The 15,511-nt window shown below is 43.4% G+C and overlaps 1 protein-coding gene across 9 annotated transcripts in view; it reads left to right on the forward strand.

Annotated features, from left to right (window-relative positions):
* LOC101789803 (SAM and SH3 domain-containing protein 1) overlaps window positions 1-15,511 on the forward strand; it is a 544,938-nt gene that overhangs the window by 477,560 nt on the left and 51,867 nt on the right. For all 9 annotated transcript variants that reach the window (XM_038175902.2, XM_038175901.2, XM_038175903.2 and 6 more), the window contains exons 3-5: window positions 3,703-3,753; window positions 3,875-3,924; window positions 15,296-15,336. In XM_038175902.2, coding sequence (XP_038031830.1) covers window positions 3,703-3,753; window positions 3,875-3,924; window positions 15,296-15,336 — 142 coding nt within the window. The remainder of the gene's footprint in view (window positions 1-3,702; window positions 3,754-3,874; window positions 3,925-15,295; window positions 15,337-15,511) is intronic.

The raw sequence follows: 15,511 nt of genomic DNA on the forward strand, positions 1-15,511 counted from the left end.
TGCAAGTGGCATGAATGTCTGGCACGCTGCAGACGAGCTTTGTGGATCCACGTGGTGGGCAGTTATCTGGGGCAGCAGGCAGCTAGGATAGAAAATGCCGATTGCCCAGACGCCTACTTTGTCTAGACCAGAGCACTGAAATGCAGGCTGGGGGTGGCTGTTACTGCAGCAGTATCTTCTATAAACCCAAGTTTTCCTGTATTTCGTTTTTGAGATTCAGTTCAGAATGGTGAAAGATGTACTTTCATGAAACCAATCTTGGAAAATATTTTTTTAAAAGATGTAGCGTGCTACATAGTATGCCAACCGTATAAGGCTTTCTCAACCTTCGAGTTAGCCCTTGATAGAAAAAGGCTTTGATCCTGATGTATTAAAGTCAACACAACCTGTGGATTTGTAATGTAAGGTTTAACGGATTTTAACCTAAATAAATAGAATTAGTCCAGGTTGATAAAATTTCTATGATCTGTGATAAAAGCCTGCGCCAGAAGTTCAGTCAAGAGTAATGTTTTCTTAAGTATTTTCCTTTGGTTTCTTGTCTAAATAGTAATAGCAAAAATATCATTCTGTTGGAAGTAGGGAGGGTAGGTATTATAATTGCAGTAATACAGGACCGTCAGGTGTTTTGCATACCAGCTCTGCGAAGTTTTAGAGGAGGAAGAGGAGAGTTGTCCTTGCTTCTGTCCTCCAGTCATCCTGATCATATAAAACTGCTCCTGTTCAAACAGGGTGGGCTTGACAGTGAGAAAAAAAGAAAGCAAATACAGACAGCTTTTTTTAGGATTTTGTTACACAGGATGCAGCTGGCTATTCATCTGAATAGTTTTCATTTTAGGCTGAAAATGGTAACTTTCCATCTAATTGCAGTCTCAGGCTACAAATTCACAAGCAACTGCTCATGCAAAAGACTTCTGTAAGGCCTTGGGAACCCAGATATCATCTTGTAAATGATAATTTACAAAAACTGCAATATTAAATATATATATATATTTAAAAAAATGCAGCAGGCAGCTTTTTAAGGCAACAGGTAAATGATCAGAAAGTGGAATATTTACTGCTGAGAAGCTGGGATCTGAAGGCATGTTGGACGCACAGTGGATTCTCCTTCCTGACTACACGAAACTTTAAGACGTGATAGCTTGTAAAATGCTCCATTTCTCAGCCGTGTGCCAGTCAGCGGACAAATGAAGTGCCCGTGAATGAGACAGGTCTGGAGCATGGGGCTTCTGCTCCCTTCCTCCTTGTGAGGCCAGGGTGGGCCAGGGGGCGAGGAGGGCTGCAGCGGTGTGCCCGTGGTCCTCCCCGGATAAACAATTTTCTTGGATTCCATTCTGACAGAGCCAAAGGACAGAGAGAGGGATGCCTGGTGCCAAATGGCTAATTTCACTTCCCTGATCTGTGAGCATCTGTGGAATTTCCCTGGGCTCGGTCCAGCTTCTGCTTGACTTGACTGCAGGAGGAGCCCTGCTGGGGCTGCCGGAGGGTGGACGCGGTCCCCTTGTGGTGCTGACTTCCACTCAAGGACTTTGGTTCCCTTTTTGTGCAATAGGATCAGCAAAAGCAGATACCCAGACTGCGCGTGTTTAGGCAAATCCCACGAGTTGAGCAATGACCCCATGTCAGCCTTGAGTGCTCAATACCAAGCACGTGGCAATGAGCCACTCTGCGTCCTTCGGGCTGCCGGGGCCGTCACCAGGCTGGGCTCCTCTGGCCTTGCAAACTTTCTGGGAGCCCTAATCCCACACCACTTCACGGCACTTAGCGGCGATTTCCTGCTCAGCATCAAAACGCTGCATTTCCAGAAAATTGTGTCTACTTTTCCTTTTTGTATTAAACGCTAAGAACATTTTGTCACTCTTTCTGTAAACAAAGGGCATAGGAAGTACAATTTCACAGAGATAAGGGGTTTACATGGAGGCTGAGGAATGCATGAACAGAAAGACCTCCAGGATTGAGAAATAAATCCGTGTCTTTTTTTTTGTGAGCGTGTGGACAACTGTGGTTGCTTACTCAGCTACGCTGGCCCTTGGGTTGCAGTAACAACTTCTCTAGGGGCAGAGCTGGCTGACAATATCTGGTCATAAGCAGGCGCCCCCCGTGTTTCACATGCAGATCAAGCCGTGAATTGCAGCTCTCCACACTGCCAAATAACTATAATTTGTTCTGTCATCCCGGTTGGAATTTTCCCACTGACTTCAGCCAGACTCGTCGCTAATGCTAGGTGCCTTTCAGGTAGCTGGCTAACAGTCTTAAATTAGATACCACGAGTGGGACTCGCCTCATCTAACTCGAGGCGTGGGAAGCCAGCCAGGCGAGTTGTTCTGTAGGAGTTGCTGCCTCTCCATTGACTACGCAGGGAGCCTCAGTGACTGGGTCCTGGGGTATCTGGTTATATCCCAGACATTTGGGGGAAGATGCTTTGAAGTCCATCCTGTTGGCACATCTCTGTGTGAAAAATGGGCCTTGCTGAAACAGAGCAGAATCTGCTCTTTTTTTTCAGCCCATTAAAAGGAAATGCTCTTTCAATGCTAATTTTTTTTCCTGCATATTACTCTTTAAAGAAAAATGTCAGAAATTCCACTTGAATTTAACTAATAAGTTGTGTGATGATATAGTGTAATTTTTGCTTCTTTTGCATCTTTGCATCTTCTTAATCCACAGCTGTAGTGGAAATACAGATAGCTGCATGAGCAAAATTCTTGTTGATAGCAGTATTTTCGCCAAAGGATGTTTTGCGATGCGTAAAAAACCTCAACTGCCTAATTTCTGAAACTATTTTTTTTATTTTACTCATTTGAGAAACTAAAGCTTGTGAATGTTTTTTTCTCACCACATTGTTAGTATGATAATTGGGACCCCAAAGTTGTGGGCATTGTTCCTGGTTCTTATGCACTGAGCAACGCACCTTAACACTGGGTTATGGAAAAGGGTTGTTGTATCTAGCAGTGAACTGAGCTGGCATATTCTGTCTGGCTTGGAATAGGAAATATTTAGAGAAAAATACTACTTTCATACTTAATAATTATCTGTTATTCTTTATAAATAATACCTTAAAGTTTCAAAACAGCAATATTTTTGTTGTAGCTAAGCATTTGTAAATTATGGTTTTTTGTAAATCACAAGTGCCAATGGTTAGAAGGCTGGGAAATGGTTCATGATGTGTGTGTAGTCACAGGCTGCTCTAGCCAAGTACATTTAGGCTCCTGCAGTCTGTTAACAGAAACAGATCTTGAGCTTTCACTCTGTCCCCCATATTTGCCAGGGACTTCAACCTTTCTGGAACCCTATACAGAGCATCAGGACACCAAGTGGCTTAACAATAAATATCTTACTAAACATATAAGGGAAACAATTCTGAAATGCTGAAAAGAGTAACAGGCCTTTTCCATGAGCATCTTTTGAGCATTGACCATTTAGAGAAAATAACTCGTTCCTCCTTCTGTTTAGTTTTGAATCCCTTCTGTGTGGCAATCTTACATTGTTCTGTAACCTCCAGTGATAAGGAGTGGAATTGGCTTTTGCTGGAGTTATTTCAGACTGTATCCAGAGACTGCTTCCTCCTGGAAAGGTTAATGTTTGCCATTCAACAGGTTTTGAGGTAGCCCAAGGTTCTGTTATCTAGTTTCTTCCTTTTTCTGCGCTTCCAACTTCTTCTTCCTGGTGTTTGGACATTTCATTAACCTGGCATCTGTTCTCTTTTAGGAGAAACCTGATGCCAGCCCCACATCTTTACAGCTGAGATCCCAAATTGAGGTAAACACTTTGATTTTGGTCATCTATTTTTGTTTGTTTGTTTTTTAATTTGATATTCTGCATAAACTGGGCAAAGGCTGCTCTCGTGTCTGCTCTCACTGCTGTGTGTCTTCTCTTGCAGGAGTCACTGGGTCTCAGCAGCACAGCGTCAACACCAGACACTGAAAGAAAGTAAGTGAGGGCACAGGAGGCAAGAAAGGAGAGGGGAAATTTGGTGTTTTCTTTTTCCATGTAGTAAATTGATATGAAATTGCATTGGTACTTCAAGATTTAAGATCCAGGATTTAAGATCCACCCTCTGTTATGTCTGGTTCCCATTTTGGAACCTGCTCTTTCTCTCCTCTTTTGGCATTTTATTATTTTGTTTTTTAAATCAAGGGAGAGTTGTCTTTTCTCCCTTCTGTGTGCACTTGGGACATGCATACACTGATAAAACTGGTAGTCATTTCTGAGAAACATCATGGTTTGCACATTCTCTGCAAATTGAACCTGTTTAAAAATAACTTTCTGTGGCTAGACCTAAATGCAGCCAAAAAAGATAGACTAGAGGAAGGGAGAGCTACAAACTTAAACCACTTTCCTTTTCCTGTGCACTCCTGAGTTTGTAACTGTGCTTTTGAAGAAGGTGCCAAGGGAGTGAAGTATTTAAAACCAAGTTAAAAGGAACTTTAATTTTAGCAGTCCTTAATAAAAAGCTCTCTGTGTGGACTGAGAGGGTTTCTGTTTACTGTCACCTCCTGCTGCAATGTGTGCTTGTTTTCTGCACCTCCTTCCTTTGATCCCAAGATTTCGGTTCCCTACTGCTGAGGGTAACGTGCGGCAGCGCATGAAGACAACTGACACTGTATTTCCAATTGCCTGCACGTCGTAGGGTTGTGCCAGCTGGATTAGTACACAGGCAGTGCATGGAGTCCAGATCTGAATGTGAGGTGCTTTATTTAGTAAAGTTTTACAGTCTCGCATTTGAATAGCTTCTAGCGGAGCCATGATTCCATGCCACTGGACCGTAACAGGAAGGTTTTATAAAATTGCTGCCCTTGCTCTTGCTCATTCGGGAGAAGCAGTGTCAGTTCTAGAGAGCTGCAATAGATGTGGCACATGGGACTTGCCTCACTGAGTGCTGGCAGCATGGAAGTCAGGTATTTGGTATGGAACAGCTCTTTAGGAGCTTCCCGCAGAAATGTCTAAAAGCTGATTCATGCTGAAGATCTTGGAAAGTGATGAATTATGTTTTAGAGGTGCCTTGTCTCTCTTCATCACTCACAGAGAAAGGGGTGATGGCTTGCTTGAGGTAGATACTCATTTTCAAAACAGCCTAAGATAGATAAGGTCAATTTTACCTTGGTACCATCGCTGCCCCCATTTGATGTGCTGTTAAGAGAGAGAACCTACAAGTGCAAGATTTAAAAGTGATGCCTCAGATATTGAAACATGGAGAAGTTCTTTTCAAGGATACTTTCCTGTCTCACATTGTAATGAAACCAAAAGAGCCGAGTGGATGGGAACACGATGAGTACTGCAGTCTGGGAAGTAAGCCTCCAAGGTTATCCTATAATCATAACACTTCTCTCTCCGTCTCAGAGCATTTTCCCCATGGGTAAACAACATCATTATCCCACCTCGGATAATGACGAGATAAAAATCTCACAGGAGGACAGCGCACAACTGGGAATAAACTCCTCTTACAAGTTCTAGCCAGATTCCGAAAATGTGTCTCTGTGTAGGTGTTGTACCACAAATAACTGAGTGAGGAGACGGTATCTACAGAAACATCTTCTGAATGACTGTATTCCAAGAGTACCTATTTACTTCACTGAAAGGAAATTAACTTCATTATCTTAGTTGAGGTGGAAGAAACCTATGATTTTTGAAGACCTATCAAGAATGCAGGTGTCCTTTTTGAGGGCTTTTTTTTGTCAACTGAGGGATGTATGTGGTTAACCCAATCAGATGTGTGAAACTGGCACAGGGGAGATCAGGTCAAAACTTTGCACTTCAGTAAACTAGCCAACATAATGGATGCTAACTGGGCAGAGTGTTGAAAATAACAAGTATCTACTCGATGCCATAGAAAATAATCAAAGCAGAAATGATACAGGCCTGGCCTATTAGTGGCAGCCTGCCCCATCAGTGCTAGTTTCAGTTCTCTAGCTCAGAGGCATTCCCATGTCAGTTCAGCCCTCTTCCAGGAAGGGAAAGGTTATAAAATTGATCTGCTGAAAAATGACTATTTTAAGTCCATCTGTACTTGTTACTAAGATGCTGAGTTTGATGTTTTGGGGGGAGGATGTGTCAAGAACTAGAGGCTTTTTGTGTGCGTTGTCTAATTTATGGCTTTCAGCTGAGTTTTGCTGCATGGGCATGCTATGAGAGACAGGAAGTTTGTCCTTTTGGGACCGTTGCTTCTGTGGCCACCTCTGTTGTGTGATAGATCCGGGGTGAACCTTTTACGAAGCTTCTTTTGTTGTTAGAAGACTGTTTTGTTAAACTTGAAACTGGATGTAGATGTGCATCGATTTCTCATATTCAGAAATAGATTTGAAGGTCTGAATTAGAAAGATTTGTCCCAAAATGCCCATCCAGACTTTTTGGAACTGAAAAATCTGTTGTTGTGCATACTTTTCCGAAGCCCAAGTAAAGGCTTGGCCAACGAAAAATTACACGTCCATGTATTGAAAATACAAACTTTTTTTAGGGTGAGCAAAGAGGAGTTGTCTGTATAGTGTCATGAGCAGGTTGCTTCAGAAAATGAAAAAAAGAGAGTTCCTGTTGGCATGAGGAGGTGAGAGCTATTGGCCCGGCGTATTGCAGGAGTCACCAGTAGCTCCCTCACCCAGAGCTGCTGTTTGCACACCCTGCAGCTTAACCCAACCAGGATCTAAAGCTCTAAAATAACACACCTGGATGGTTGTTTAATTTGACAGTTGAGAGATTCCAGACAGAAAGAGGCTTTGAGAGAGTCTGGAAGAAACTGTGTTTGTTTTAACCTTTGGTTTGGTTTTCCTTTTCTGTGGTGCCCGATTGAAGAGAAAGTCTGACAGGCTCCACTGTGCACCGCACTGAAAACAGATTAGCCTTGATGCCCTGTGGTAGGAAAAAATCCCGTTTATGTGGACAGGCAGTATATGTTCGGTCTTGCCTTGAATCTTACTAACTGTGCTGCCCGGGTCATTATTATTACCATCTGTTCAAAGCCAGCATGAAATTAGTCGGTCCCCTCAGTCCAGCAAGTTGCCAAGCAAGTCTCTGTCTAGTGGGTGATTTGCTGTAACACAGAAGAACAGCCATAGTGCCTGGAGGGAGGCAAAAAGGGGTTAAACAAGCCTCAAGACAGCTGCTTGTCACTTCAAGTGGTTGTCACTCCGAAAGGCATTTGGGGCAATGCCACCTTCCTCTGTTCCTGGCAACGCTGTTCCTGTTAATTGATGAAAGTACAAATAAAGACAGCACATAGGAACCTGCACTATGCATTATAAATGCCCTACCAAAGATGCTTTTTATTTGATTGATTCTGACAAGGAGAGAAAAATCTTCACTGTATCAAAGGCCTGCAAGATTCACGTGAAGGAGTGTGGAGGATAACGCCAAGGGTACTGATGTGGCCTGGAAAGCTATCAATAAAGAGTGGGAGAGAAAGTCATGTTTGTTCAAGCTTCAGCTCACAATTGCTCTGAGTTTTTGGCCATGCTAGAGTTACTTCTGTAAATGAAGCAGTTGGGCAGGCTTCCTAGCCATATAATATTCAGCAAATAATGGAAGGCATGGAATGAGGTGTTTATAGTTGTTTTCGTTTTTTTTTTTTTCTCTCTTACTAATTAATTTCATTTCCCTTTGCCCTTTCCAAAATTTCCTTCTTTTAAACGGCAGTCACAGCATCAGTTGGGGTGCTGGTGTAACTTTGCAGACTCTCAGTCTGCCTCCAGCAAAGTGGCAGCAGCATCTCTATCCGTGACATTTCATTTTAAACAGAAATCTCCCCAGAACTGCAAGTGCTGCAATTAGACACCCTGACTTCTGATTTGCCAGAAGAATAATCACTGTAGCAAATAGGCAGTAAGTGTGTTCTTCGTAGTTACTATTCCCTCTTTGTCCCCATAGCATGTTGATCTGGGGATGTGTTTGTATATACAATCCCTATTATTTCAAAGTGATGGCAACACCCCAAGGATGTTTACCCAGGCAGGGGACTGAGCAGGGTTTTCTCATAATTGTAAACAGAGCATTTAAAACAATGTAATTCAACTTTTAGCCTGTTCCATTTTTGAGTATTCAGGCCTACATGACAAACTGATGAGCTCTGCATGTTTGCCAGGAAATCCAGGTTAAACCCAGTCCCCTGAAGTCAGGCTTCTGCATCCTGACTCTCATCCTGTTTTCAGAAGAACTGGGGATGTTGCAGAGGGGAAGTTGTGTATTTTCCCTCTTGGGAAATAGATCTGCTTGCTCTCACTGCTCACTCCAGCAGCCTCTGGGCAAATTTCAAACATGGTGCATCAGAGAACTGCCCGGAAAGAGAGAAAAGTGGGTGAGAGACCCAAGAGCACTATATACAGGCAGGATGAGGTACAGTCTCTCACTCCTGTGCACTCATTCTTTTTATTTGCAGCTGCTAGAGAAAGGAAGGACACAAAATAATGCATGGGGCAATGCTTGTGGCATTTCACAGGCATTCTTACCACCTTTGCGTGCCAGTGAATGTTATCAATTGACAACTTCTGCATGAGTCACCATCTCTTTCTAGATCTGTACCACTCAAGAACACTGCTGACCAAGTAAATGGTCATACTTCATATCGAGTGCCATGTTTTGTCTAGCTATACTTCTCAGCCTGCAGCTCAGTACATTTTAAATGTTTTCTGCCCAATGATCCTGAATACTGAAATCCCAGACTCTGCCAGAGCAGGAAGCTGAGCAGAAACAGCCTCACGGAGCAGAAGATGCTGGCAAGCAGCTCACACGTATGGGGCAGCATTGCTCGGGGGCTTTGCATTCCAGCACAGGGGAGCTGCTGTCCCTCTGGCAGCTGCGTGCTCAGCTCCTGGCTTCAGCTGCTCTGCAGAGTGAGTATCTTTGTCGTGTGCTCCGCATGTACAGGGTGCACGTCTCAAACCGAGCTTCTCCCATGTTGAGTGGATGCAGTTTGGCCGGCTCCTTGGTTACTTGTTGTGGATGTCAGAGGAGGAGTTGCAGGCTGCTCAGTAGTTGGGGTTTTCTCTGAGGCTGTTAGCAGCCAGCCAGTGAAGCCACAACAGAAGTGGTTATCTGCATGTTGTCGGCCCTGTAGGAGGAACTATTGACTGAATCTGTTCTTAAGGATTTTCTGCAGTGGACGTGCCATAGTAACACCGGTCACACTCCTGCGGAATAAGCTTGAACTCCGCATCAGCCCGAGGCTGGGAGAGTGCCTGCAGTTTTGTGTCCCCATGTTCAGCAGTGTTTGCTGCTGAAAACAGCAGTCTTTAAAAACAGCTTTCATTTTGCAGCAGAGTTCATGCAAGCCTAAATTCTGCCCCCTTTGGTACACTAATCTACTGGCCTTTGCCAGTAGTTTTTAACGCTAGATTTCCTAATCCTCTTCCCCTACTGCATCCAAACTAGAGGTCAAGCTCTGAAAGCAGGAGGTTATTAAATCATCACTCCAGGTCATGGATGGGGGGGCTTAAATTCTGTCATATTTGATTCTGGCAACTTGACAGGGTGCCCGAATTAACTTTGGCAGATATTTGAAAGCTCTTCTGCAAAGAAACAGGAGTCCTCTGCCAGAGGACGTGAGGCAAGGAGAGGGCAGAAACTGAGGAGAACAAAGCAGAAAACAAACAAAACCCTAAAGTGAGGATGCCAAAGGCTGCACTTAATTACTGACGGAATAAATTGTTCCTTTTGGGTAGGTTAAAAATGGAAAGGAGTGTTGGAAGGAAAAAAAGGAAGAAGTAAAAGCTTGCCGTACTGGAGATGTCCTCATTTAAGATGCATTTCTTTATACCCTGTGCTTGCAGGAATCAAAAAGAAGCAGTGAATGTGTACGGCCCCGTTGTCACTTGTTTGAGGCCTGATTTAGTCAAAGCCAAATTATTCATGCTGCCTTTAAACAGCCTCCTCCAGAGAAGTAGGGCAGGAAACTCCCACAATAACCCTCACAATGGGAGCGAGAGGCCAGCCAAGCACCGCCTGGGACACGTGAGGAGGGGGACCAGTGCTCCTCGGAGCCGAGCCGCTGGCAGGAGCTTTCTGTCCTGGAAGTTGGGTGCTGGGCAGCGTGAAGGCCGCCTTTCACGAGGAAGCCAAACTGCGAGCAGTGCACGCAGTGCGTCACCTTGGCTGCCTCATGCTTGGCCGTGGACGAGCTTTGGGCTGACAGCGATCTGCCCCTGCCTCAGCCCCGTAGGCCGCCTGGGCGATGTGCGACGCAGCCCCGCCACCGGCTTCCATGTTGGGTGCCCACGGGCAGCTCGGTGGCTCCACCGTGGTCGTGGTGGGGGACACGCACACACAGCCACACGCAGCCCCATGTTTGTTTCCACTGAGAAAGTTTTGACCTGCTTAAAGAGCCATTGCTATGGAAACCTAATGAGAAGATAATTGAATGAAACGTCTTTGCTTTCCATCTCTTTCTCACACTGGTGCCATCAAGGTCAGAATCTTGCAGGCCTGCTTTCTCTTCAGGTTCATGCAAATTTGATAAAAATACCAAAGACCCATTTTCTTCCCTGTGCCAGCTCTGGTTAGATAAATTACCTTGTGTTCAGTCAGGAGCAGTTACAAGTCTGTCAGTTTTTGATACTAATTATGTGACTGGGCCATTTCTAATGCACGCAGATAACCAAATGGCTTGGCGACAGAAGCCAGCGTGGGCTTTTACATCAGCTTGTCTGCTGCTATGAATGTGAATAATATGTGTAGATTGAAAATCCCATGAAAAACATTTTCCTCAATGGTCTATAGTCACCGGGAAAAAGGAGAGGGCCAGTATCAGTTTATTGAAGATCATAGCAGTAGTGGTTTCATTAACAGATGGTGCTATGCACCTGTGGATTTTATGTGCCATAAACGAGATGTAGCTGTGTGTTAAAGCACATCTGCATCGAACATACTTAGTGGTAAAACAGAAACCCATCAGCCTTTCTGTCATTCTCGGTCCCCATGTTAGTTCTGCTTCGGGAATGATGAGCTTTCAAAAATGCTCGTGTGCATTCATAAAAGCAGCACATGGTGTCACTGGTTTCTTTTTCCCATTCTGTGGTGTCCCAGCACACCATGTCTTGAGGCGCGTGTGAACGTGTGTCTTGTGAAATCAGCCGCTCCCTGTACAAGACAAGCCGTGCCGTTTCTCTTTCTGGGTCAGAACCAGCCCAGAGTTAACAAGAGAAGCTGAACACAGCCAAGTTAAAAGCCTCTTTATGACCAGATTCAGTTGCAATGGGCTTGTGAAGCAAATTTGTACATCAATTCTTCCTTGTATTCCAGCTTTTAGAGTCCACATCCAGGATTTCAGAGGTAATTTATAAAGGGAGAGGTTACTCTGGTACAGCAAGGTCATCCCAGCTGCAGCACTTTTATGGACAGATGGATTCAAAGACCATTGTGCTTGCCTGGCTTTTCTGTTGTTATACAAAAGCGATGAACCCACAGTCTGGAAAAAAGAACTAGAAGTGCCCTCCAGAGGCAGTCCTCATGTCCAGCTCATCCTCATCAAATGTCTGGTCTGGTCTTTCAGGCATCCTCTTAGAATCAGTTTTTAAAGCTGCTATCCCATTCTCTACGTACTGCTCTAAGTTTGTCCAAATAGTTAGGAAATGGTAACTCCCTGTTTATTACCACCTTATGTCTGCTTGTTCACATGCCTGTTTTATTAATAGGCAGTAAAATAATCTCCTTTCAGCTTTCAATTTGGCAAGCTGAAGAGGCAAAACTTTTCTAGCCTGCACTGTTAAGTTGAAGTGTTCAGTTCCCTGATCCTTACAGCTTTTCTCTTTACCTCTTCTAGTTGGAATTCATGAGTAACTTCAATCATAGAGGCTATTCCCATATATATTCATTCTCCATACTGCCATTGGAATGTCCCATCCTTCTTTCTGCCTTTTAGGATTAAATTGTTACTGTGTGTTCTTTTTTTTCCCAGTCGTTTTCTTTTTCTTCAGTGGGTATCTCCAAGTACTCTATCATCTGCAAACCTCCAACATTTGAAATACTATCCTTTGTGTCACTCTTGTTTGTGTATTAGCACGTTTTGGCATTGAATGTTAAGTCAGAATGTTTGGCATTTCTGTTAAGTCAGTCTTTTTGATAATCTAGTTCCTAGTCCAGGTTATCTAGGGCTGCTGTTGCTACCAGATTTTGTGTCTCTGATCGCTGATTGTTCTGATGTAATTTACTCAGCTACACTGAAAGCCGTCATCTCTCTGAGGCAGGAATGAAGTAATATCTTGTTATTCCCCAAAGTAGTAGCTCGATTCTTAAATACTCTATAGTGCTGGTTTTTTGTTGTTGTTTGTTTGTTTCGGCAGTTTGGCTCTGAGAGGCCCTAAGTAAAGGCCTAGAAGATGATTTTTAATTTGTGAGATCAATGGATTAAAGTTTTGATGCATTCTGAAGCTCACTTCCAGAGATTTGGGGCAGATACAAAAGTACTCCTTCCCTCTGGCCATAAATCTTGTCTCTCTTTCTGTCTGAGCGTTTACCCGTATATTTCTCCTGCTATATGCTGTGACATAGTACGTTTCATGTGAAAGCTTGCTAATGAAGTTGTACATCAGACCACAACAAAAATGAAGGCCTCTGTGGTGGAGTAATGGCATTTGGCTCCCTTTCAGGCACGCAGTGCCGAGACTTCTGCCAAGTGTCACTGCATCATTAACTTTCAGTACAAGTTATCAGTCTATGAATGGAAGAACACAAATCACTTTCAGCGCACGTTCACAGAGGAGCTGCAGATTTAACAGGGTAAGGGAGTGTAATTGGCAAATCAGACATAAAGCAACTCGGAGGTACTATGCTAGGAAGTAAAGCACTTGATTGATTTCACTGAGCATTTTTAAGCGTCAGAGTTGTCTGATAGAACTAAGAAGCAAATGCTTTGTCAGGCTCTGCGTGGTAGGCTTTGTTGGCATTTCTATCCTTTAAGACCAGCTGTTAGCATTTTCAAGGTCAGCCCAGACATGGAAGATTTCCTCTTCAGGGAATGCATGAAATGATAACTGAAATTTGCATCCTCTGATGAAACTCAGTATACTCGTTAAATCAGATATAAAGGAGAAGGCAGTTTGCTTGCTGTGGATCCTACTCATCTCCTCGCCCTCTCTGGCTCAGGAGTATCGCAAGTATGCTCCTGTTGCTCTTCCCCTTCTTTGGAAACCAGCATGGAATGAGTTGGTGGCCTCAGGCTAATTCCCAGGGAACAGATGTCCACATCACAAACATTGCCACTACACCTGCTGCTTGCTAGCGTCGTTGTTGGCAACTGTGAAGAAGAAAAGAATTCAAATGGATTTGGAGGCTGAAGAGTGCAAGAGATTGCCTCTGCTTTGAGGCTGATTTCACCAGCGAGGCAAAGTTCTGATAATTAAGAGAGTTCATCCTTCAAGGCTGGTGATTTGGTTCATTTCATGAATACTGAATTAATTTAAGATAAAGTAACTGTTCGCTTGATGATTGAGGTCAGTGGTCAGGTACAAATTATTTACTCTTTTAGTTCTGTCACTTCCAACAGGAGTTGGCTTTCTTTTTACTGTGTTGTCTCCTTATAAAAGTACACATAGTTTTAATCCGTCTTTCCTCTATTTAAAAAAATACTCACTGACATCTTTACTTTAAATGTCTGGATGTGGAAAGTCTGGTGGTTTGGGCACTGGACTTTCTGGTTATTTTACCCAGAAAGTATAGAGGGTTATTTTTCTTCTGCATTTCTTATTCTGACTTTTGAAATACCAAGCAGTTGGTGGCACACGCCTATATCATTAACTTTTTCCCTTCAAAGGTAGACTTTATCAGCAAGGAAAACACTAAATGTCTCCCTCCACCTGATGCACTTCAAATCTGAAGTTTAGCTACTTCAGTTGGTTTGCAGTCTGTGCTGGATTAACTTTTTAATCAGACTGAGGTTGAAAGAGGTCAGATTTCAGAGCTTTGCTATGCCAAACCCTCTTTGCCTAGATGAATTTCTAAATCAAACTGAAACTTCATACTGTCTCATTTCCCCTCTAATGATGTCTCTGCAAATTGATGAGGGTGTTTTTCATGCTTACTAAATGTTGGCCAGTAATTGCTTACATCTTTTAAACTCTGAACTGTTTTAAACTAAAATTTGCCTTCAAGAGCTTTACTGGATTTATCAAAAACTCTGCATTGCCCTCTTCTGGGAGTCCAAGAAAACGCAAGGAACCTGTGCAAACACTATAGACAGCAACTAGAGTATGACATGTATGTATTCCATGGCCTCATTCACAGGACGGTTTGGCTTAAATTCTTCTTGGTATAGTGGGATATGTGTGTTTCCATTTTGCATGGATACAGCACAGGCACAGCACAATAGGGCATTGTCATGTAACAGGGCAGAGCTCTCAGCCAAAAATACTGCAGTAATGCTTTGCACTTGGAGCCTCAAGCAAAGCCATTGAAGCTGGCAAGAGTAATTTCACTGGCTTGGCTCAGCTTGGTTAGAGATTCCTGTAGGAAGGCTTCAAAGAATTTCACAAGATTTGGTAATTTCCATTAGCTCCATTTACACAGAGCGAAAAAAAAAAGGCAATGAGGGGGGGCTGGGGGTGGGAGGGCAATGTTGTCTCATCAGAGGTCTCACAATGAACGTTGGCACTGAGTTGGAATCCATTATGGAAAACTGGTTCAATGAACATAAAGACCGAGAACAAAAGACTTATGTACTATATTAGCGGGTTGTTTGTAAAGTCCATGTTCTGTTAAAATAAGTCTCTCTAGCTAGCTTTTTAGTAAGGGAGCATAAACTGGTGGGAAAGCACACAGAAAGGAAACAGGAAGAAGCAGCTGTAGTCTCCGGTCATCCGTGGTCCCGCTTCATAGGGTCCGGACAAGTTTTCTTCAGCTGGTCTTTAAACCTCTGCTCCTGTCTTCCTCTTGGTGGCTTTCCGAAAGTTTGATGAATGCATATTTATAAATAACTTTCAGATGAAAGTCAAGAAGGCCCCAAACTGTTAAAACCTAAACAAATACAGCATCCCAGTGCTACGGTTTCTAAGGCAGCCAATGAAATGAAAGGGAGGGAAGTATGTGAAAAAAAAGTGTTTTTCTGAGGGATCCCGAGACATTTTTGGCTTAACCATAGGCTTCTGTCAGTGATGTTTTTCTGTGCTGGTCAAAGGCTTTTTTCAGAGCGTGCAGAGGGAAACTCAGTTACTGTGGTCAGACCAGTGGGTTCAGGTTTTGTTTCCAACATGCTGCATTTGGAAGAAAGGGGAAGAGAAACGGCTCATGATGTATTGTTTGGAAACTATAATTTACTGTAATCAGACAGCTCCCATGAAATGTGAGAAGTCTGCATCAATAAGTCCATTTCTCTTTTGTGTTCTAGGCTCTCCATTCATAAATCAAGTTCGGAAGAAGGCTCTGTAGGTCAGTATATTTCGTTTTATTTGATACTTCTATTGAATTCTTAAACAGGTTTTCAGTTTCGCTTGTGCTAGGATGTGAAGAGCTGAGTAAACAGAATGCCAGCAGAAGTCAGCAGCATTTCTGTGTGTGGGGAGGGTGAGACTTAGGAGCTTTAAATGTGAGATGCTGGGGGTCT

The sequence above is a fragment of the Anas platyrhynchos genome, chromosome 3, assembly GCF_047663525.1.
Source record: "Anas platyrhynchos isolate ZD024472 breed Pekin duck chromosome 3, IASCAAS_PekinDuck_T2T, whole genome shotgun sequence".
Lineage (NCBI taxonomy): Eukaryota > Metazoa > Chordata > Aves > Anseriformes > Anatidae > Anas > Anas platyrhynchos.